General features: G+C 44.6%; 1 protein-coding gene across 1 annotated transcript in view; it reads right to left on the bottom strand.

Moving 5' to 3' along the window:
- The window catches only part of tspan33b (tetraspanin 33b), a 52,736-nt gene that overhangs the window by 3,945 nt on the left and 23,721 nt on the right, over window positions 1-25,070 (bottom strand). The window contains exons 3-7 of the mRNA XM_052013197.1: window positions 18,860-18,917; window positions 13,509-13,636; window positions 9,476-9,550; window positions 4,242-4,337; window positions 1,462-1,590 (exon numbers count right to left, since the gene is read on the bottom strand). Of these exons, the coding sequence (XP_051869157.1) occupies window positions 1,462-1,590; window positions 4,242-4,337; window positions 9,476-9,550; window positions 13,509-13,636; window positions 18,860-18,917 (486 nt within the window). The remainder of the gene's footprint in view (window positions 1-1,461; window positions 1,591-4,241; window positions 4,338-9,475; window positions 9,551-13,508; window positions 13,637-18,859; window positions 18,918-25,070) is intronic.

Genomic DNA, 25,070 nt, shown 5'->3' with positions numbered 1-25,070 from the left:
CAGGTGGAGTGCAGTTACTGCAGAGCAAAGGCTTCTTCTGTGCTCCTGAAATTTGCCTCAGCCCTAAACTCGGAAGAACTGCAGCCCCACCACCCCGGTGCTCACCCCAGTGGGACATAATTCTGAGCTTCCAAACAGAGTTCTGGGTTCAATTAAAGAGGAAAGTCGACTGCCGTTGGTGATGTTCAAAATGGTGGGGGTAAATATCAAGGGACAGAAATTCATCTGCGCTTGCACAGCCTGCAATGTAATAACAGTGTGCACTGAACATCCTGTGAAGGTCCTCCCCAGGTTACGATGCCTGATTTATGTGCAGCCTGTACATAAGCATGAGCGTTTGGGAGAGCGGTGGGATGTATTTCCTGGCTGCTGCAGGGTTGCAGGCATCTTCTGCCGGGTGGGACTCGGCTCGCCGCTGCACTTCTGATTTGCAGACAGTTCAGGTTACAAGAAGTTGACAGGAACAGAACCCTGCCGTGATCTGGGGACGACCTGTATAACTACAGGTACATTCCCACGTAGCCTGTTCCTATGTTCCTGGCTGAGGGGGCTGGGGCCTTGTATTCCTAAACAAGCCAAGTCATATCACTGATCCACGTTACCTGTGCTTTACACTGTGTGTTCATAAAATAGCAAAGTAGAAAATGTTACAAATAGTCAATCAACCCTCAAGCTTGTGGTGATATAGCCTCGTTCACACAAGCTTGGAATGGTTAAGATGTGGTTTGGAAAGATTCAGTTTTGGTTTGTTCTGACTCAGAGTTAAATTATCCTCAGGGTAGGAGTTGCAGACTCCCTGGTTGTTATCACATTACTTATCACCAAGCTTTCTATATTCTAACGACTATATTTCAAAGTTACTACCCTGTTTTTACCCCGTACTACCTCAATGCACTGTGTAATGAATCGATCTGTACGTTCAGTATGCAAGACAAGCTTTTCACTGTACCTCAGTACAAGTGAGAATAATAAACCAATACCAATACCAATACTACATAGGCTGTAGAACACTTTGGGCCATTCTCGAAGAGTGCTATATAAAAGCTACGAGTTTTTTTAAAAGGAGACTTAGGTGGCTAAGATTGGCTTTAGTACCATTGAGATAAGGAGGACTGAAGCCAATCAGGACCCTTGATGGCCCTTGAAGAGTAGTTAGGCATGGAGTCATAGTTATACAGTCTTACAGCACAGAAGCAGGCCTTGCAGCCCACCATGTCCATGCTAACCACCCAAGTACACCCAGCACTTGGTCTACATTGGTATGCACTCAGACAACTGGAACCAATGGGATCCATCTTCCGACTGACACTAACCCCCTCGGCTGGCCCACGTGGGTTGGACACTCAGGTCAGCCGCTGTGGCCATCAGGAGCAAAGCAACTGAATCAACAACAACTCTCGGTGGTCTGAGACGGGTTGAAAGTTGTTCAACTCAACGCTGCGGTTTTCTCACACAGCTTACCTCACCGGGTACCAGTGTACAGCAGGAGTAAGGCACTCCACAGCGTTCTGGGCTGGGATTATCAGGCGTACAGTTGAAATACATGTTCTTCGACCAATCCTTATAGTTAGTCCAGCCACAGCATTGAAACTAAACGGAGGTAAAATAAGAAGGATTTCATACAATGCAGGATCATCACTAAAACTATTAAAAATCTTAATATGACACACGTTTAATGAGGTGTAGAATACACTGAAAACATTATTAATACCTCCAACAGTTCAGCGCTATCTCAGTAATGCATTGACCTGGCAACCTAGTTTTCTGTGGATAGGAACTTGTCATGTTTCTGACTCACAGGCAAGAAGGCTACCCACTGAACCACAGCAACCAGATGGGTTAAAGACCATTGTCACAGAGGGCTATTACCTATTTTTGTATCATTAATAAAAAGAGAAAGAAGGCCAGGACATAAAGAGGGAGCAGAAGGAGAAAGAATACTCGGAGATGGGGAAAGAGGAACAGAGAGGGAACCAGGTATTGGAGATAGCAGGAGCCCATAACACAGGTCTGAGCAGCATTACAGGAGCCGGTCACTGAATGTGCTTGGTGCCTGATGCACTGTCGGAAGAGACAATAGTTGAGAATAAAGGATGGAAAACTGGGAAAAATGATGGCTTTAAAACTAAAGCAATTTATCTGCCTTGTCCCAATATACAGAGCAATCGCTTTGGAACTTAAACATTTTGAGGCTAAGACGTGTATCACAGATCTTGACTATGGTCATAAAGAGAAAGACTATCAATGTACACCTCCCTGAGGTCACTATCTTCCACGTCCTTCCATGTCCTGTTGAGAAGTATTCATTTAGGACCTCACCTCATCCCCTGGTTCCACACTTAGGGACCCACTCTTTCCCTGCATACCCCCTTGCTCTTAATACACTTATAGCATGTCTTGGGATACTCAATAATCTTACCTGCCAAAGATATTTCATGGCCCCTTTTTGCCCTTCTATTTTCTTAGGTTCTCTCCTACAACCTCAATGTTCCTCAAGAGATGCACTTGATTCCAGTCTCCTATACTTGGCATATGCTTTTTCTTTTCTGATCAAACCTTCAATATCCTTTCACGCTTACCAGAACATGCTGGCCCTGAACTCTTAGTAACTCTCTTTGAAATGACTCACAGTTGTCAGATGTTCTTTTACACATAAGCTTCTGCTTCCAATCTACTTTCACCACCTGTACTACCTCAATGCACTCTATACTAACCCAATGTAACTGCACTGTGTAATGAATTAACCTGTACGATCGGCATGCAAGACAAGTTTTTCACTGTGCCTCAGTACAGGTGACAATAATAAACCAATACCAATACCAATACCTCTTTTACACTATTGAAATCAACCTTCCCTCATTTTAGGACCTTAACTTGAGGATCAACCCCATATTTCTTTCCATTAATACCTTGAAACTTACAGAAATATGGTCACCATTCCAAAAGTGTTCCCTCACCAACACTGCAATCACCTGCCCAGTTTCATTTCCTAAAATCAGCTCAAGTTCTTCCCTGTCTCCAGGCTATCTACATATTGTTTCAATAAACTCTCTTGGACATACTTAACAAATTCTGCCCCATCTAAGCCCGTTGCCCTAAGGTAACCCCAGTCAGTACCGGAAAAGTTAAACCTCCCCCACTACTCTAACCCTATTCCTCCTACACCTTTCTACTATTTGCTTATATAATTGTTCCTCTAATTCCCGCTGACCATTGGGAGCCCTATAGTGTAACCCCAGCAAAATGATCGCCCCTCTCTTATTCCTAAGTTCTAGCCATATGGTCTCATTGGACGATCCCTCCAGAATACCCTCTCTAAATACTGTCGTGACGTTCTCCCTAATCAGTGACTCCCCCTCCCCTTTTGCATTCCCCCCACCCCCCGTCAGGTCTGAAACTTCCATACCCCGGAGCATTAAGCTGCCAGTCCTGCCCTTCTCTCATCCACTTTTCCGTGATTACAATAATATCATGATTGCATGTGCTGATTTATAGGCATCTGATGGCCCTTGTGGACAGAGACTGTAGGTCCTGTTTCTGTGCCATGTGACTCTATGACTCAAACACGTAGCACACATTTTTGATGTGCTTTATGATTAAGTGCTAGCATAAAGTTGATATTATAACAGAGCAAACAATGCTACTTTCAACCACATGGTTCTGGGTACATCACATTGCACATGGATGAAGCTGCAGGGTGCACAGTGATAAACTCTCAAGTAATATCCAACTATTTCTCTCCCTGAATGTAGTTAATGCAAATCTCTCTCTCTTTCTCTTTTTGAATACAGCTCTACGATCTCTCTCTCTAAATACAGTGAATGCAGCCCCCCCCCCGAATACTGTTCTCTTAATGATCTCTCTCTTAGTTAATGTAGCTAAATGACTCTTTGAATATTGTTAATGTAACTTTCGCTCAGAATATAATTACTGCTACTACTTCTCTCTATGACTATAGTTAATCTCAGTTTTGTTCCCTCTGAATACAGTTAGCACTGCCGTTTCTCTGAATATTGCCAGTGACACTACTGCTCCCCACTACCTCTCTCTCTGAATATGGTTAGTCCCCCTCTTTCTCTCTGAATATTAGTACTCCATCTTCTCTCTGAATATAGTTAGCACCACTGTTCTTCCTGAATATAGCTTATGCAATCATCTCTACCTGAATATAGTTGGTGCTACAATCTTCCTCTGAATGGAGCTGGTCCCACTACCTTCTCCCTGAACAGTTAGTGCCTTACCTCTCTCTGAATATAATCAATCAGGTTCTGCAGGTCAATATCATCTCTGTAATGGACAATGGCTTTCTTGATGAATTTGCTCACTGTGTCTTCCGCCTAAGGAGAGGAAGGCAAGAATAATTGATTTATTTTAGAAAATATAATTCAAGTTGTGTATCAATGTTTGCATAAATATTTTGTATTAAAAATCAAATCAGCGAGAAAAAGGTGCTGGTTTTGGGGACACTGGAGAGGTCTGTCTACAGACCGGGATGCAACAATAATAGACCAAGTCCCATCATGGACACCTGATCCAGGCAACACTTTCGCTGTTGGAGGTGCTGCCTTTTGGATGAGACTTTGAACTGAGGTCCCACATACTCACATAGGTGGATGTAAAAGGTGCTACGACAACGTTTGGAAGAAAGGCAGAGCAATTACTAGAAATAGAAAATGTAATCCTTCACAGTGGTGCAGTCAGTAGGGTTGCTGCCTCACAGCGCCAGAGACCCGGGTCCAATCCTGTCCTCTGGTGCTGTTGGTGTTGCACTTTCTCTCTGTGGCAGTGCGAATTTACTCGGGATACTCTGGTTTCCTTCCACATCCCAAAGATGTGTTGGTTGGTAGATTAATTGGCAACTGTAAACTCCCTCCAGTGTGTGGGTGAGTGGTGCAATCTGGGGGTAGTTGATGGGAATGGTACAGTACAATGGTACACAGGTACAGTAGTGTAGCGGCTAGCATAAAACTATTTCAGCGCCAGTGACCCGGGTTCAATTCCAGCCGCTGTCTGTAAGGAGTTTGTACACTCTCCCCATGTCTGCATGGCTTTCCTCCAGGTGCTGGGGTTTCCTCCCACATTCCAAAGAATGGGTTAGGAAGTTGTGGGCATGCTGTGTTGGGGCCGGAAGCGTGGTGACACTTGTGGGCTGCCCCCAGAACACTCTATGCAAAAGATGCATTTCACTGTGTGTTTCGATGTACATGTGACTAATAAAGAAATCTTATCTTATCTTATGTGGGGAGAATAGGTTATAGGGAAAATTAGTGGGGAATGGGATTGCTCTATGAGCTGGCATTGAATCAATGGGCTGAATGGTCTATGTCATAAGGTAATATGGAATATGAAATTTCCTTCAATTCCCAGTTCAATATCTTTGTTTATTGTATACTTCCTGAGGAGCATCAGGAAGACTCACTGCCCCTCTGGAATTTGATCTTTTCATAGAATCATAGAATTATAGAACGGTACAGCACAATACAGGCCCTTCGGCCCACAATGTCGCGCCGACCTTTAAACCTTGCCTAAGACTATCTAACCCCTTCTTCCCACATATCCCTCTATTTTAAATTCCTCCATATGGTTATCTAGCAATCTCTTGAATTTGACCAATGTCCCTGCCTTTTGGGTTTATCCAAACCACCTGATCAAGCAGTATTTAAATACTTCATCCAAAAAGTAGCACTTACAGCTATATAGCACCACTTTATTATTGCACTGAGGTTATTTGCTTAACCTGCCCTGTCTCTTGAACTGCCAGAATCAAAGGTAAGAATTCAATGCACTCACCAGGTGAATAGCAATAGATCTGTTTAAAATGTACAGTAAGCTTTCTTCTCCTGCTCCTTGGTCTAATTGCAGTATTACTCTTTACACACACTGAATTAATTAGAATGTACAGTACAGAGACCAGGCCATTTGTCCAGTGTTCATGCTCCACTCTGATCTTCCCCACAATACCTCCTTTCTCGTCGTGTTGGGATCAAGCTTCCCCTTAAATGAATTCACATAATTTGCCTTACAATGCCCAGTAGTAAGCCCCAGTTTTCTATCACTCTCTGAATAAAAAGGTTTCTCCTGCTGGGTTTATCTTAGTTATGGCCCTTTGTTTTGGAATCCCCAACTAGGGAACTTTCACTACATCTAACCCCGTGTAACGCTGTTACAGTGCCATCGACCCAGGTTCAATTCCGGCTGCTGTCTGTAAGGAGTTTGTACGTTCTCTCCGTGTCTGCGTGGGTTTCCTCCGGGTGCTCCGATTTCCTCCCACATTCCAAAGACGTACGGGTTAGGAAGTTGTGGACATGCTATGTTGGCGCCGGAAGCGTGGCGACACTTGTGGGCTGCCCCCACAACACTCTATGCAAAAGATTCATTTCACTGTGTGTTTCGATGTACATGTGACTAATAAAGATATCTTATCAAATCCTTTCAAAATGTGCATTAGGTCACTCATTCAGCTTTCTTTTTTCTAGTGGGTAGAATCCCAGCTAGTTTTCAACATTTTACACAGGTATAAATACAGAGAATGTTGGTAACTCAGCTCAGCATCTGCGGAAGGAGAAACAGAGTTAATGCTTTAAGTCTAAGAACTGGCAAAGGGTTTTGGACATAAAAAGTTAACTCTGTTTCTCTCTCCACTGATGCTGCCTGGCCTGCTGAGTGCTTCCAGAATTTCTGCTTTTATTGGTATTGGTATTGGTTTATTATTGTCACTTGTACCGAGGTACAGTGAAAAACTTGTCTTACAAACCGATCTTACAGGTCAATTCATTACACAGTGCAGTTACATCAAGTTAGTACAGAGTGCATTGATGTAGTACAGGTAAAAAAAATAACAGCACAGAGTAAAGTGTCACAGCTACAGAGAAAGTGCAGTGCAATAAGGTGCAAGGTCACAACAAGGTAGATCGTGAGGTCATGAGGCCATAGGTCATAGTCCATCTCATTGTATAAGGGAACTGTTCAATAGTCTTATCACAGTGGGGTAGAAGCTGTCCTTAAGTCTGGTGGTACGTGCCCTCAGGCACCTGTATCTTCTACCTGATGGAAGAAGAGAGAAGAGAGAATGTCCCGGGTGGGTGGGGTCTTTGATTATGTTAGCTGCTTCACCAAGACAACGAGAGGTAAAGACCAAGAGTCCAAGGAGGGGAGACTGGTGTCCATGATGTGCTGGGCTGTGTCCACAACCCTCTGCAGCTTCTTGTGGTCTTGGGCAGAGCAATTGCTGTACCAAGCCATGATACATCCAGATAGGATGCTTTCTATGGTGCATCGGTAAAAGTTGGTGAGAGTCAAAGGGGACAAACCAAATTTCTTTAGCCTCCTGAGGAAGTAGAGGCGCTGGTGAGCTTCCTTGGCCATGGCATCCACGTGGTTAGTCCAGGACAGGTTGTTGGTGATGTTCACTCCCAGGAACTTGAAGCTGTCAACCCTCTCGACCTCAGCACCATTGATGTAGACAGGTGCATGTACACTGCCCCCTTTCCTGAAGTCAATGACCAGCTCTTTAGTTTTGTTGACATTGAGGGAAAGGTTTTTGTCATGACACCATTCCACTAAGCTCCCTATTATTTCAGATTTCCAGCATCTGCAGATTTTTTTTTGATTTTCACTTTACACCGGTACAGGACCTCCCCAGGTTACAAACTCCTGACTTATGTACGGCCCGTACATACGAACGAGTGTTTGGGAGACCAGCCGGGTGGATTTGCCGGCTGCTGTGGGGCTGCAGGTATCTTCTGCCCTCAGGGAACTCGGTTCGTGGCTGCATTCCCAACTTAGAAACTGTTTGGGTTACGAGCAGGTCAAAGGAACCCTGGGGACGACCTGCACCCTTGCTTAGCACTGAGGGTGCATTCCCAGAAGTGAGAACACTACTGCTAAAAATGATACAATTATACATATAGAGATGTGTTACTGACACCACTGCTGTTCTGGGAACTTGATGTGTACACTGTGCCTGGCAACTGGTTGGATCTGTAGCTCTCTGCTGGCACTTGAGAGATGAGAGATCTCTTTATTAGTCACAGGTACATCGAAACACACAGTGAAATGCATCTTTTTACGTATATTGTTCTGGGGGCAGCCTGCAAGTGCCGCCACGATTCCGGTGCCAACATAGCATGCCCACAACTTCCTAACCTGTACGTCTTTGGAATGTGGGAGGAAACCGGAGCACCCGGAGGAAACCCACGCAGACACGGGGAGAACGTACAAACTCCTTACATACAGTGGCGGGAATTGAACCTGGGTCGCTGGCGCTGTAAAGCGTCACGCGAATCTCTACACTACCGTGCCTGCCCACTTGCACAGTGATGAAATGGTTGAAGTCACCTCATGGCAGTGTGACTCAGGCTGGAGCGAGACACTGAGACAACATGCAGACACTGTCTCTGAGGGCTGGCACTGGTCAGGCTGCCACAGGAGGTGCTGCTGCTCACTGCTGAGATGTGGGGCTCAGGGCTACACCTTGGTCAGCACATTATCTGTGGGGATTGAGTGGGACTGTCCCACGTGTAGACAGACTGCCCAGTCCCTACAGGCTCCTGCATCCCCTCATGTTGTGTGTGATGGAAGCTGTTGCCTCCCCTCCTTCTCTCTCTGCCTGCACAGCCCAGGGGATTTCTTTATGATAACCAGCCTCAGAGGCGGCCACCACCATTGAGTTTCTTACTGAGGGAAATCTCCAGGCTGGGGTGAGCTGTGCAGATGAAGATAGAGAGATAGAGTTGGCAGTATCCGAATAGGAAGTGACGAGGGATGTAGGACACGCGGGGCAGCAGCTGCCAGTCACCAAGTCCTGCACTCACAGCGTTGGCCACTGCACACTGCTGAGCCCCACATCTCAGCAAAGGCCACTCACTCCATCCTGCCCAATACTAGCCTGCAGAGGCAGTCTGTGAGCATTGCCTTGGCGGATCACTCCATACCAAACCGTGTGGCGGTGGAGTCATGTTTCGTTGCTGTGGGAGTACCGTGGAGACCAGGGGCCACAGTAAGGTGCAGCCTATGCATTAGTCTTTTCTAAGGTACAATGGGCTATGTACCTGTCAGTGGACCAACAGCACCATAATGTATCAGTGCTCTGCAAGTGTATAGAAGAATCATGAATAAGGCCACACACAATTTTTGTTGAAGACCTAGTGCAGGATGAAAACAAGTCTACTCTCTATTGGATGAGTGCACGGGCTGAATTATTCCAATGTTCACCTATGGGATTCTTTGGAAAGCTGACTGGAAAAGGGAGGCTATATGATGAATTGATCTGTACGACCGGTATGCAAGACAAGTTTTTCACTGTACCTCAGTACAAGTGACAATAATAAACCAATACCAATACCAATACTGCCATGAAAGTTTTGTGAAAGTTCTATGATGTCTCACATGGCTATCCACCCCTGGTTTTGGGATGCAGCTGTTCACTCACAGCCAGGGATTTTCATCCCACTATGTGTCTAGGTGTCCAGTTTACCTTATCAGAGTAAATGAATCCCAGGACTCCAACCGCCAACTGTACCAAAAAGAGGGCTGTCAAGCTCATCGAAAACTGTGAAGAGAAATTTGCAAAGCCACCTCATAACATCACTGTAACAGAGCTGTGCCAACTCTCATTATAATAATGAATTATTATTGCTAATCTGTCCTCCCACACCGGTATTTTCACAGTCACTGAGAATTCTTACGGATCAGGGAGTCACACCACGTGAAATAAATGAGCTAGTTGCGGAGGATTTTTGCCAGTGAGACAGGAGAGGACAGTGTTCATCACATACAATAAGGCTGATCTAAAATGCCGTCCCTCTGCTTGGCAAGGAGTGGTTAGCACTGTAATTAGGGAGAGGGACACAGCTACTGTTCCATATTCTTGTAGTGTTTAATGACAAAAGTAAAGTTTCACCATCTTAAGCAGAACAAATGAGTCAGTGTTATAGATAGTCAAAGGGTTCATTGTGCTAGCAATAATATAATCTATACACCCCCACTGCAGTCCCTGTTATAAAAGAAAGTACTGATCGGCCGTGGGTGTTGCTGGTAAGGTTTGCAGTTATTGGCCTTGAGTAAGTGATAAGCCATCTTCTTGAACTACTGCAGTGATGGGATTTCTCCCACTGTTAGATAGGGAGCTGTAGGACTTCGGCCCAGTGATGAAGTAGAGATGGTAACGTATTTCCGTGTGTCTTGGAGAGCATAACATTATCTTGCAGTTTCCACCCTGGTCCTGGGTGATATATGTCATGGGAAGTGCTGTCAAAGAAAAAAATCTAAGAAATATAGTACCAGTCTCTGCAGGGAGTACAGCTAAACTGGTGTTTCACGTGTAAAGAATGGGCCCCGATGAAGGGAAGGTTAGAGGTAAGGGAGCAAATGTTGCATTTCCTTCTGGTACACAGGAAGGCATCTTGAGAAGGGGAGGGGCTGTTGGTGAGATTCAAGGGAGGACTATGGTGCAACAGAGAGTAGGGGCTAGTAGAGAGGGAGCAGGTGTACTAGTACATACATTGCACATTAATATTAATAACTTTGGCCTAAATATAGACGCTGAGTTTCACCTTGCAGAGTCGGGAGTTGGAGCGAGATTTGGAGCAGGAGCTTTGAAGAGAGGTGAACCTCTGTGCGTGAGCTTGTGAGTTTCACCTTGCAGGAGTCTAAAAGTGGCATGTTTGCAAATTGTTACGAGTTGATTGGCTAATTAACAGCAGCGATTAAAGGAAGGTAGGTAATAAGCAGAGTGGCTATTGTGTAAGTGGACCAGTGTTAGAGTGAAGCACTTGATGCTTTGGCTCAAGAGGTTTCGGAGAGAGTAGGCGGAGGCTAAGATAAATCTCTGGTAAGTTTCTTTCTTCCTTTGATTTTTCCTTTAGTGCCAGGCTAGAGTAGTTAGGATGGCTCCAGGGCCAGTGGTGTGTTCATCTTATGAGATGTGGGAGTTCTGGGAAACCTCCAGTCTCCCTGATAGCTACATCTGCACGAGGTGCATCCAGCTGCAGCTCCTTACAGACCGTGTTAGGGAACTGGAGCTGCAGCTGAATGACCTTCGGCTCCTACGGGATAACGAGGAATACACAGATAAGAGCTACAGGGAGGCAGTCACTCCGAAGCTGCTGGAGGCAGGTAGCTGTGTGACTGTCAGGAGAAGGACGGAGAATAGGCAGATAGTGCAGAGTACCCCTGTGGCCATTCCCCTCAATAACATGTATACCGCTTTGGATACCGTTGGGGGGGACGACCTACCAGAGGAAAGCCGCACTGACCAGGTCTCTGGCACTGAGCCTGGTCGTGTGGTGCAGAAGGGAAGGGGGGAGAAGAGGAGGGCGGTAGTGATTGGAGATTCCATAGTAAGGGGGGCAGACAGGAGATTCTGTGGACGTGAAAGAGACTCCCGGATAGTATGTTGCCTCCCTGGTGCCACGGTCAGGGACATCTCGGATCGGGTCCGCAGCATTCTGAAAGGGGAGGGTGAACAGCCAGAGGTCGTGGTACATATTGGTGCCAATGACACAGGTAGGAAAAGAGATGAGGTCCTGAAGAGGGAATATAGGGAGCTAGGTAGGAAGCGGAAAAGCAGGACCTCAAGGGTAGTAATCTCTGAATTGCTGCCTGTGCCACACGCCACTGAGGGTAAGAATAGGATGATCTGGCAGATGAATGCGTGGCTGAGGATTTGGTGTAGGGGGCAGGGTTTCAGATTTGTTGATCATTGGGATCTCTTCTGGGGAAGGTACGACCTGTACAAAAGGGACGGGTTACACCTGAACTGGAGGGGGACCAATATTCTTGTGGGCAGGTTTGCTAGAGCTGTTGGGGAGGGTTTAAACTAGTTTGGCAGGGGGATGGGTACCTGACTGATGGGTCAGAGGTTGGTGCATTTAGTGTACAAGTAGATGCAGCACGTAGAAAGACTGTGAGGAAGAATAGGCAGTTGAAAGGGCAAAATTACAGTCAGTTGGATGGGCTGAAGTGTGTCTATTTTAATGCGAAAAGTATCAGGAACAAGGGTGATGAACCTAGAGCATGGGTAAGTACATGGAACTACAACGTTGTGGCCATTACAGAGACTTGGCTGTCACAAGGGCAGGAATGGCTGCTGGATATTCCAGGATTTAGATGTTTCACAATGGACAGGGATGGAGGTAAAAGATGTGGGGGAGGGGCTTTGCTGATCAGGGACAGTGTCACAGCTGTAGAAAGGGAGGATGTCCTGGAGGGATCATCTACTGAGTCAGTGCGGGTGGAAGTCAGAGACAGGAAGGGAGCGATCACTCTATTGGGAGTATACTACAGACCCTCCAACAGCAGCAGAGACACTGAGGAGCAGATCAGGAGGCAGATTTTGAAAAGGTGCAAAAATAACAGGGTTGTTGTCATGGGTGATTTCACCTTCCCTAACATTGAATAGCTCCTTACTGTAAAGGGGATAGATGGGGCAGAGTTTGTTAGGTGTGTACAGGAAGGATTCCTGACACAGTATGTGGACAGGTCGACTAGAGGAGAGGCCATACTGGACCTAGTACTAGGCAATGAACCTGATCAGGTTTCATTATAGGAGAGGGTGCAGAGGAGATTTACCAGGATGCTGCCTGGATTGGAGAGCATGTCTTCTGAGGATAGGTTGAGTGAGCTGGGGCTTTTCTCTTTGGAGAGAAGGAGGATGAGAGGTGACTTGACAGAGGTGAACAAGATGATAAGAGGCATAGATCGAGTGGACAGTCAGAGACTTTTTCCTGGGGAGAAAATGGCTCACACAAGCGGGCATAATTTTAAGGTGATTGGAGGAAGGCATAGGGGGGATGTCAGGGGTCTGATTTTTTACACAGAGAGTGGTGGGTGTGTGGAACACACTGCCGGCAGAGGTGGTGGAGGCAGATACATTTAAGAGACTCTTAGATAGCCACATGAATGATAGAAAAATGGAGGAAAGGGTTAGATAGATCTTAGAGCAGGATAAAATGTCAGCAGAACATCATGGGCCAAAGTGCCTGTACTGGGCTGTAGTGTTCTGTGTTCTATGTTAAATGCCAGAGTATCAGAGCAGGACCACCATAGAAAATGTATTTGAAGCCCTTGGAGTACGACTGTGCAAGCAATCTAGCCAGAAGGATTGTGCTCTTCAGATTAGGTGTGTTTTCCAGAAGGGTTAACAAACAGATCATCCATGGTTTTATGAATTGCACAGCAGGCTTCAGTGGCTGAGTGAACTACTGCTGCTCCAGATTCACAGGCTCAGGTGTAAAATAAAGGCAGAGAGCACAAAGAGGGGCAGTGAGATTCAGGATAACCAGCAGGTGCTGGGTTTTCTTGGACCTGGCTGACCACAGGTTAGACAAAGCTGTAACTGTATTTTTATCTTGGACCTCTCCAGGATGCCTGTCGCTAACAGCTCAGTGTCCCACCAATGAGTGCACAACTTACTGAATGAACAATGATCCCATGAAGGAAAAGGCCTCACTCTCCCACAATTACGTGCGTTATTCAGATACACGTTCCAAACATGAGTGTATACTCACCACTTGCAGTAACACAATGTTTTCACGCAAGGCCCCAATGCAGCCACAGAAGGTGATTAGAAACATAACGGCTCCAACCACGATCATAATTATGGCAGGGTCAATGATGAAAGTGTCCCGCACAGCATCTGAATGAAAACCAGACCAGCAATCATTAAAGTGGCTCGATGGTTTAACGTGGATGGTGATGAGAGGGTAGAACATAGAACAGTACAGCACAGAACAGGCCCTTTGGCCCACAATGTTGTGCCGACATAGCTAATCCCTCCATTTTCCTATAATTCATGTGCCCATCCAAGCCCCTCTTCAAAGCCCCCAATGAATTTGCCTCCACCACCCTATCAGGCAACACATTCCAGTCATCCACCACTCTCTGAGTGTAAAACCTACCCCTCACATCTCTTCTGAACCTATCTCCTCTCACCTTATCGTGGCGGCATGGTAGCGTAGCGGTTAGCTCGACGTTATTACAGCGCCAGCGATCGGGGTTCGATTCCCGTCGCTGTCTGTAAGGAGTTTGTACATTCTCCCGTGTCTGCGTGGGTTTCCTCCGGGCGCTCCGGTTTCCTCCCACATTGCAAAGACATATGGGTAGGTTAATTGGGTTTAAAATGGGCGGCGCAGACTCGTTGGGCTGGAAGGGCCTGTTACCATGCTGTAAATAAAATTTAAAATTTAAAAATTTAAATGCATGCCCTCTGGTATTGGATCACTCAATAATGGGAAGAAGATATTGCTTGTCCACCGTATCTATACCCCTCATAATTTTATACACTTCCAACAGATCACCCCTCAGCCACTCCAGAGAAAAGAGCCCAAGTTTGTCCAGCCTCTCCTTCTAGCACGTGCTCTCCTGATAGAACATCTTACATCCCATCCTGATTTTCATGTCCATTGACTTGAGTCAAAATTAGGCAGGAGAAGGAAAATGGCAGATGGAGTTTAATTTGGAAAGACTGAGGTGTTGCAGTTTGGGAGGGGAAATGCAAATGCAAAGGGGAAGTATACAGTAAATGGCAGGACCCTTAGGAGCATTGATGTACAGAGGGATCTTAGGGTGCAAGTCTGCAGCTCCCTGAAAGTGGCAACACAAGTATATGGGGCAGTTTAGAAGGCACAGGGCGTACTTGCCTTCATTGGTCAGGGAATTGAATATAAAAGTTGGGAAGTCATGTTGCAGCGGGAAAAAACTTTGGTTAGGCCAAAGTTGGAATATCATGTGCAGTTCTAGTCACCTCATTACAGGAAGGATGTGGAACCCTTGGAGAGGGTGCAGAAGAGGTTCACCAGGATGTTGCCTGGATTGAAGAATATTAGCTTATAAGAAGACAATGGACAAACTTGGATTGTTTTCCCTGCAGCATCCACTCTCGAGTGGTGGGTGCCTGGAACACGCTGCCTGGGGAGATGGTAGAAGCAGATATGATAGTAATGTTTAAAAGGCACTTAGACAGACACGTGAACAGGCAGGGAATGGAGGGAGACGGACCGTGTGCAGGCAGATGGCATTCGTTAGTTGGCATCATGGTTGACACTGACATGATGGGCAGAAGGGCCTGTTCCTGTGCTGTACTGTTCTATGTTCTTTGTGCAAAGGAAACCTACTGTCATTATGTCTTCCAGCTTTTATGTGACTCTAGATTACTCTTAATCAACTTCTAACCCGTCCCAACAAAAAACTCAGTTGTATTAAATCACATTGGGAAAAAGCAATAAATGCCAGCCTAGTTGCTGATGTCCATGTGCAAACTATTCCCTTTATAACCATGTAATTTTGACCCTTGAAGTGTCTTTGTCATGAAACATTAACTCTGTTTCTTTTTCCACTGATGTTGCCTAACGTTCTGAGTGTTTCCAGCATTTTTTGCTTTCATGTCTTTTACTTTAACCGAATACTATCTTTAACTTCTCTTGTTGGTCACAGCTGGACTACTTTTCAGGTCAGGTTTTTGTGCCCCTAAAGGTCAATTATTTGTTGGATATTGTGTATTTAAGTGCTAGTCATTGTCTGTCTGCTGCAATCCCTTTCAATGCATTTTCCCAATTTTCCCAGCTTATCATAGATAACTCACACCTCATACCTTTGCGGTTTGCTTTGTTTAGGTTTAAGACACTGGTTTTATATTGAACTACATCACTTTCAGTCTTTACGTAACATTTCATCATATTATGATCCCTCTTCTCTGGAGACCCCTTAAATATCAAATTATTAATTAACCTTTTCTTATTGCACAATACTGGATCTAAAATAGCCTGCTATACATCAGTTCCTCAACCCACTGGTCTAAAATACCATGACTTCACCATTAACACTATTATTGCTAACTTGGTTTATCCAGCCTATATGTAGACTAACGTTCATTGTGATTTCTGTTTAAGTCTTGTTACATTTGCATCTAATTTCCTGATTTATACTGTCCCCTGCATTACTGAAGGCGGTGGGTGTGTGGAACGAGCTGTGGGAGGAAGTGGTAGAGGCAGGTACAATAAGATGATTTAAAAGACACTTGGCCAGGTACATGGATAGGAAAGGTTTAGAGGGATATGGGTCAGACGCAGGCAAATGGGACTAGTATAGGTAGGCATGTTGGTCGGCATGGATGAGTTGGGCCGAAGGGCCTGTTTCCATGCTGTAGAACTCTATGACTCTATTTCCCCACAACGGAACTGACTGCTCAAACCCTCCCACCCACTATCTTGTTTAACCTTTATCCAGCTCAGATAGTCATTGGTCAGCATGAATGAGTTGGGCCGATGGGGCTATTTCCATGCTAAATGACTCTTTGACTTTATAAGCCCTAGTTATTTGATTCATTAAGACACTGTTTTCATTCTCCCTTGACTCAGGTGCAGTCCCAGCGGAACAGCTCCCTCTTTCCCTAATGGGTTGAAACGTATTAGTTTCACAGCTCCAGTGACTTGGGTTCAATCCTGACCTCCGATGCTGTCTGTGTGGAGTTTGCATGTTCTCCCTGTGACGGTGTGGGTTTCCCCCGAGATGCTCCAGTGCACTCCCACATTCCAAAGGTGCCTGGGTTGGGAGATTGATTGTATGCTGTAAATTGCCCCTAGTGTGTAGGCGAGTGGTAGAACCTGGGGGTAGTTGATGGGAATGTGGGGAGAATAAAATGGGTTGGGGTAGGATTAGTGTAAAATGGGTCAGCAGGGATTTGATGGGCTAAAGGGCCTGTTTCTGTGCTGTGTGACTCTATGACCCTCTAAAAGCCCCCTGCACAATCCCACTGGCCCACCCTAAAGCTGTGGCAGAATCGGACGTGTCCCTGAAGGATGCCGAAAACCTCCAAGTAGAAGCTGCACCGGTAAAACATGGTGCGGAGGCTGAGCAATGCCAGCAGCTCCTGTTCCCATTCCTGGGCCAGGTACGGATGATCACTGAGGCTCAGAGGGAGGGCTCGAGCTTATCCAGGTGTGCGTTGTTCAAGTGGACCTACAGCCTAGCAGGACATAGGTGGGTGGTGCTGGACACCAAGAGGTAGCTCACAGTCTCCAAGGACAGGTTGTTGCTGTGGTTTCTGTGTTCCATATGTGCTGTGGTTTCTGTGTTCCATATGTTCCATCTGTGTTCTGAGGGCAGGCACGGTAGTATAGCGGTTAGCGTAACGCTATTACAGCGCTAGCAACCCTGGTTCAATTCAGCCACTGTTTGTAAGGAGTTTGTACGTTCTCCCCATGTCTGCATGGGTTTCCTCCAGGTGCTCCGGTTTCCTCCCGCATTCCAAAAGACGTACGGGTTAGGAAGTTGTGGGCATGCTATGTTGGTGCCAGAAGCGTGGCGACACTTGCGGGCTGCCCCCAGAACACTCTATGCAAAAGATGCATTTCACTGTGTGTTCCAATGTACATGTGACTAATAAGGATATCTTATCCCATCTTATATTAACCATATTTTTGCATTTTTCATGGAAACTCTCTCCTCCATTACCTATGATAATCGGAAGTCAAATGTGCAATGATTGTAAATCCCTGAGCTCCCTTTTTGACCTTTCTGTATACTGGAATATGAAACTCCCAATGATGCTTGAGCCGTAACCAGCCCTCTGTAACTGGTGTTACATTACTGAAATCTCTTTTACTCCTTAACGCATCTGAATGCAGAACTCTTATTTGGGCAGCTTTCCCCACATTGGCTGAATGTCCATCCGGGCTTCTAATCACCATTTTAATAGCAGGGGAATTAAAATATTTGGAATCTTATGAGAGATCATTAAATGCCATGACAATGACATTTCAATTTTAAAATCTGTGATGTAGATTTAATTTAATTGGTAAGGTTAGAGAGAAATTGGGAAACCAAAAGGATAGGGGGGATCTGGAACTCACTGGATAAAGGAGTGGTGGAGGCAGAAAATCTCATTACATTCAAAATCTATCTGAATAAACACTTTGTCACATGGAGTCAAGTTAGATACAGCATAGAAATAGGTCCTTCAGTCCACTGAGTCTGAGCCAACTATTAACCACCCATTTACACTAATCCTATATTAATCCCATTTTTTTATTCTCACCACTTCTCGTCAACTCCCTCCAGATTCTACCACTCACCTACACACTAGGGGCAATTTACAGTGGATCATTAACCTATCAACTGGCTCGTCATTGGGATGTGGGAGAAAACCAGGGCACCCGGACGAAACCCACACGGTCACAGGGAGAATGTGCAAAGTCCACACAGACAGTACTGGAGGTCAGGACTGAACCCAGGTCTCTGGCACTGTGATATAGCGGCACTACTAGCTGCGCGGCTGTGTTGCAATTGAAGAGTCATAACCTAGAGAGTTGGTAAGTGGGACAAGACTATAACTTTTAGCCGACATGTACAAAATTTGCAGAATGGCTTCTTTCTGTAATGTGAGTTCTAAGAAGCCGTAATTCAACCTCCAGATGTCAAATCTGTCTCTTAAAGTTCCCATCTAATGTACAAATAAGTATAAAAGAGCTGGGCTTTTCCTCCACACTTAAAATTAAATGGTAGGATGAGGGTAGTTTCATAAACATAGGGTGCTTGTGAAGTGTGGATGTTTTAAGTCATTAAGACTTCCATTCCTTGGAGGACAAGAGTTCCGTAAACTTAGGAGACACATACAATCTGACATTCATAAAGGAGACAAACTGCTTAATAAGGAACAGCTATAATTCATCACTAACACTGCAGCACAAGCTCAGGGATATCTGACTTCCATCAAAGAGATGCTCCAATATATTTAGCACATGCATGGAATCACTGTACCTGACAACTGCTGGTGGATATGTAGTTACAGTTATTTAGGAATCTCAAGTTACCCAGTGGAGGCCTTTGAAAATTCTCTGGACCTGATGTCCATATCACGTACCTGTGGCTTTCTGAATCTTTGCATAGACTCCTATAGCAACAATCACCAGTGAGATGATCTGCAAGGAAAAAAAAGGCAAAGAGCGTTCAGGTTACATATTAATGACCACCGCTAACTTAATCAGAAGCACAGCAGATGTTATTACAAGTTCATTTTACATAAGATAAGATATCTTTATTAGTCACACATACATCAAAATGCATCTCTTGTGTAGAGTGTTCTGGGGCAGCCCGCAAGTGTCGCCACGCTTCCGGCGCCATCATAGCATGCCCACAACTTCCTAACCCGTACATCTTTGAAATGTGGGAGGAAACCAGAGCACCCGGAGGAAACCCCTGCAGACACAGCGAGAACGTACGAACTCCTTACAGACAGCGGCCAGAATTGAACCCAGGTCGCTGACTCTGTAATAACGTTACACTAACCACTACACTACTGTGCCTGCCTTCAAAAGATATTAGTTAAAGACATGACAGAAAATTCTGACATGCAATTAACACGCTAAAAAAATGCCATTTTACACAGATAACCTTGGACAGAAAGATTCACTTGTACTGAAATAACATCTATATCTGCAGAAATAGAAATGTGTTTTCCAGCTCTCTATCAAAGCACCAACCTTGATATCCTGTAGAAAACACTAACCTGTGGATCTTTGCTAAAAAAAACACTAAGTCCTTTCAGCTTTTGCTTCTGCCCTTGGTGACTCCAGTAGAGGTAGAGACCCTGTACATGGCTGGTAGCATGGTGGTTAAGTTAGTGGTCTATTATCCAGAGCTGGACCATTGGCCTGGAGACAACCATTTGAATCCCACCAGAACAAAAGGGGAACTTAAGTTCAAGTAATCAAATAAGTCTGCAATAAACAAACTAGAATCAATAATGGTGACTTTAAGGTGACTGAATTGTTGTAAAAACTCACTCATGATCTTCAGGGAAGGAAATCTACCACCTTTACTCAGTTTGGCTTGTGTGTGACTTCAGACTCACCAATGGGGTAATTGGAAATGGGTAATAAATGCTAGCCTTGCCGGTGACAACCACTACTTAGCAATGAATAGATTAGAAAGCAATGTACAGGTCAGCACCGATATTGATCACAGCTCTGAAACTGAATGGAGATTAGAAAAGATAAATTGTTTTAACTTGAATAGCAGAGACATAGAATACAAACGTGAAGAAGTTATGAAACCTTTATAAACCACTGGTTAAGGACTACCTGCACCATAATGGTTGGGCTTAGGACACTGCCCAGAGGAACCCCTGCAATGATGTGCTGGGGTTGTAAACATTGACTTCAACCACAAATATGGTCCCTTGTGTGAGGTATTTTCCCCTTGATATCCATTGAATTCAGTTTTATCAGGGCTCCTTGGTGCCAGACCTGGTCAAATATGCCTTGAAATCAGGGATCGTCACTCCATATTGGTAAATTGGTTTATTATTATCATATGTACCGAGGTACAGTGAAAAACTTGTCTTACATACCATTCATACAGATCGATTCATTACACAGTGCATTGAGGTAGTACAAGGTAAAACAATAACAGAATACAGAATAAAGTGTTACAGTTATAGAGAAAATGTAGTGCAGGTAGATATTAAGATGCAAGGTCATAACGAGGTAGATTGTGAGGTCAAAAGTCCATCTTATCATACTAGGGAACTGTTCAATAGTCTTATAACAGCAGGATAGAAGCTGTCCTTGAGCCTGGTGGTACGTGTTTTCAGGCTTTTGCATCTTCTGCCTGATGGGAGAGGGGAGAAGAGAGAATGTCCAGGGTGGGTGGGGTCTTTGATTATGTTGGCTGCTTTACCGAGGCAGCGAGAAGTATAGACAGAGTCCATGGAGGGGAGGCTGGTTTCCATGATGTGCTGAGCTGTGTCCACAACTCTCTGCAGTTTCTTGCAGTCACCAGCAGAGCAGTTGCCGTACTAAGCCATGATGCATCCAGATAGGATGCTTTCCATGGCACACTGATAAAAATTGGTGAGGTCAAAGGGAACATGCCAAATTTCTTTAGCCTCCTGAGGAAGTAGAGGTGCTGGTGAGCTTTCTTGGCCGTGGTGTCTACATGGTTGGATCAGGTCAGGCTATTGGTGATGTTCACTCCAAGGAACTTGAAACTCTCAACCCTCTCGACCTCAGCACCATTGATGTAGACACCACTCCCCTTCCTGAAGTCAGTGACCAGCTCTTGTTTTGCTGACATTGAGGGAAAGGTTGCCATGACACCATGTCACTTAGCTCTTTATCACCTTCCTGTACTCTGACTCATCGTTATTTGAGATACAGATCACTACAATGGTATCACCTGCAAACCTGTAGATGGAGTTAGAGCAGAATCTGGCCACGCAGTTGTGAGTATATAGGGAGTAGAGTAGGGGGCTGAGGACGCAGCCTTGTGGGGCACCAGTGTTGAGAATAATCGTGGCAGAGGTGTTGCCGCCTGTCCTCACTGATTGGGGTCTGTTGGTCAGGAAGTTGAGAATCCAGTAGCAAAGGGAGGTGCTGAATCCCAGGTCTCAGAGCTTGGAGATGTTTGCTTGGAATTTTAGTAGTGAAGACGAAGCTGTAGTCAATAAACAATTGTCTAACGTGAGTGTCTTTACTGTCCAGATGCTACAGAGAAGAGTGTAGGGCCAGGGAGATGGTGTCCGCACACTCATCTCCAGACCTTAGCTCCTTAGTCTATGCTTGGACCGAGACTTTGAGGTCTGGAGTCAAGTGGTCTTGGTAAAACCTAAACTGGGCATCACTGAGCAACTTACTGGTAGGTACTGGAGAAGGAACAGTGAATTAGACAGCAGTCAATGACAGTTCAAAATTAAAGCAGGATATTTTGACTGTGGGCTGTTTCAGTTGTTTAATTACTTGTGGTTATTTGAAAATAGAATTGAAGAAAAGAACTGCACAATTGTTATCATGGAGCCTGCCCGCTGTCTCTAACAGTGGCTTGTAGGTTAGATAAATGATGTATGAAGTGCTGCATAAACAGTAATGAACACTGGAAGGGCAGTGTTTGCAAAATCAGCACTCTAAGACTCAGAATGCTAAGCAGCAGCCATTGGAATAAAAAGAATGAGATTAACTCAGATGAAGCACTTTTACTGTCCAACTGATGCAACAAAAAAGCAAAAACAACATCACACCAGGAACAATTGTAAGCAGTGTTCGATTTAAACATTATTTCCTTCAGTCTCCAGCCAGAGCTTCCACCCTACCCAATCAGACATCCTGTAGGCTACTCAATAGTAGGGTATCACAGCAGTTACATTTCCATGGTCACTTGACACCTATTAAATACAATCATGTATATTCCAGGGGTCACTGGATAATCCTCAGGAGAAGCAGTCCTAGATGATTTCTTGCACAGTGCCTCCCTATCACCCCAAGGACATATAAAGAAATTGCCACCGAAACATTGAGTGCCTCCTGCACAGTTATTTGTGAAGGAAAGTTTAATGCTGGCAGTTTATCCTGGGTTGGATACTATTAGAAGCAGTGTCTGGTATGTTATGAGGCAGTGGCTGGTTGAGAAATCCTGGTGTGCTCATTCTTTCTGCTCAAGTGATATGACAAATTGTGCATGATGTGAGGAATATCTCAGCATTCGTAAATTATAAAACTGCAGTGGGAGCGTGGTCCAAATGTTGACAATTTGTAATAAAGAACAAAAATGCTGCAAACGCAAGGAGGTTCGCATCGGCATCAAAAAGAGGATAACATTTCAGCTACAAACTCTAACTATACAAGCTGTTTTCTCTGGATGATTACAATGTGTTTCTACTTCTGGCTTTGTTTCATGACAAAGTACAAAGAAAAACAATTAGGATGAATGACGTTCAGAAGACAGTTCATTTTTAGTCACAATGGCTTGTGTTAGATTGCAATTGTTGCCATAAAGAATGCAGTCACTAAGTTATATATTGAAATGTTGATGTTCAGTTTGTTTGGTTCAGCATTCTTGGATGTAGAGGGACAAATCTGGACTCACCCAGCGGTGTTTCTACTGTTCAAATGTTCTCCTGGCCATCCTCCCATCTTCTACTCTACATAAACATGGACTCATCCAAAGCTCTGCTGACTGTATCCTGAGTTACACCATCCAATCCATCAATCCGCTCCAGTACTTCCTGGCTTACACCTGCACTTGCTCCATCAAAGCCTCAATTGTTAAATTATCTGTAGTTTCCAAGATCTTTCTTCCACTTATCTCCATGAGATCTCTCCAATCCTCCAATTATAGACTGCTGTGCACCCATGGTTTTAGTTCCTCTACCACTGAAAGACCTGTCTTCAACTGTCTGGACCCTAAACTCTGAAATTCCCAGCCTAAACATTTCCACCTCTCCAACCCTCGCCTTTAAAATTTACCTCTTTAAAAGTTCTGTGAAGTTTTACTACATTCAAGGTGCTATATAAATGCAAGTACTAGCTGCTAAAGGTGCTATGCTTACAGTATGTTTGGTCTGCCTCCTACATGCAGAGGAATAGAAAGACATAAACAGTATCTCACAGAGAGTCTGCAGCTGTTTCATTGGTTTTTATAATTGTGTTTGTCCCTTCCAGTACCCACTGTGCACCAGATATTTTCAGTGGCACTGTAAGCTCCCAAAGGCAGTCTGAACCCTGCTAGGATCCTCCACAGGGCCGTGAATGCTGAGCCGATACGTACAATCAAGGCCGAGACAGGTAGATTTGTGGAGAAAATTGCTGAGTGAAGAAGATGAGGTCAGCCATAATCTAATTAAATGTTGGCGCTGGCTCCAGGGGCTGCCCAGCCTTCTCCTGCACTCAATTCTTGTTCTTGTGCGGGGAACAATGCTGTGTTTTCAGCCAGTTTACAAGATAAAACTGTCATGCATTTGTAAACCACACAAAGATGGCCTTCCAATAAAATAATTTTGTTTACATGGCATATTTTGAGTTATAAATTTCTCTCTAAGCAGCTGTGTCTGTTTTCTGAACAAATCGGGCAGCCATTCTGATAACAAAGTGAGCAGGAGCAGTTCATCTCTCTGGGTGGATCACACACTGAGGGAGCTCACAGTGCTTTGTCAGGTAACACCATTGAATCCTTGCCCTCCATCAGAGCAGATGTTCAAAGGATTGTATTTCCAAGTGTCAGCTATATAGATTTACAGATGGCCCCGAATAGATTCCCCTCACTAGAGAAAACAGTAGGAAGAACAGCACAGCAAACAACAATCTTCACAGAATATCAACTATTCTTAAAGATGAATGTTGCCCACAGCTGTCCCTGTTTCCTTTTACTTGTCTTCTGCCGTACTAGTTGAACTATGATATGGTTTTCTGCCCGGAGATGGATCTTACTTCCTGCTGTGCTAGATTGTGTGTCTTTTCGTTAATTAATATTTGACCACAATAGTTTGGAGTGGGATTTGACAATGCATGTGTGAAATAATCACTGGAAGTAAGGGAGGAAATTGAAAACAGTGTGGCTCTAATCCCACACGAAGGAGAGCTGTCGGTTCCATTTACACGTTTCAGTACACAGCAAGAATCAAATAGAATTGTCTGTTGCTGGAGGACCCTGTCAGTGTCATTTTGGGATCTGAGCTTCAAACGTACAGTTCAGTGCATCAGAGGGGAGATTCAGTGCATCAGTCATTCACTCATCTGCCAAAGAATAAAAAAAAACACACACACACACACACACACACACACACACACACAATGGACAGATGATGAACTTAATGCACAGAGGGTTTTATTTTCTTTACTAGGTATAATAGAGATAATTTAATGGTTAACAGAAAAGAGATTGATTGAGACTGATTTCAAACAAAATGGTATTGGATTGTGCTGAGCATGGGAACTGCGACACTGCAGCTGGGATCCAGAAGCTGGTTGGATAAAATTCCTAACAGTCTACCTGAGATTTAGAACATACGTTGTAAATATAAACTCAGTTCTTGGTGGGCACCAGTTCATTGCACAGAATTGTCTCTACTTTGGCATTGGCCATCCAAAATGAGAAACACAACACTAATGAATTTCATTTGTAAAATACCTTTGATGGGGTAAAATTTCCCAAGCTCCTTCAGCATCAAAATCAGACAAAATCTTTATTCCCTGGTATAAAATATTATCAATGCTTAGAGCAAATCTGCACCAGTGGTTGCTAATTAATTGTTAAATAGCTTGCCTTGGAGGTAATCACACTGGCACGATTATGCTGCTTCC

The sequence above is a fragment of the Pristis pectinata genome, chromosome 3 (assembly GCF_009764475.1).
Source record: "Pristis pectinata isolate sPriPec2 chromosome 3, sPriPec2.1.pri, whole genome shotgun sequence".
NCBI classification, from domain to species: Eukaryota; Metazoa; Chordata; class Chondrichthyes; order Rhinopristiformes; family Pristidae; genus Pristis; species Pristis pectinata.
This window is presented reverse-complemented; position numbering and strand designations above follow the sequence as displayed.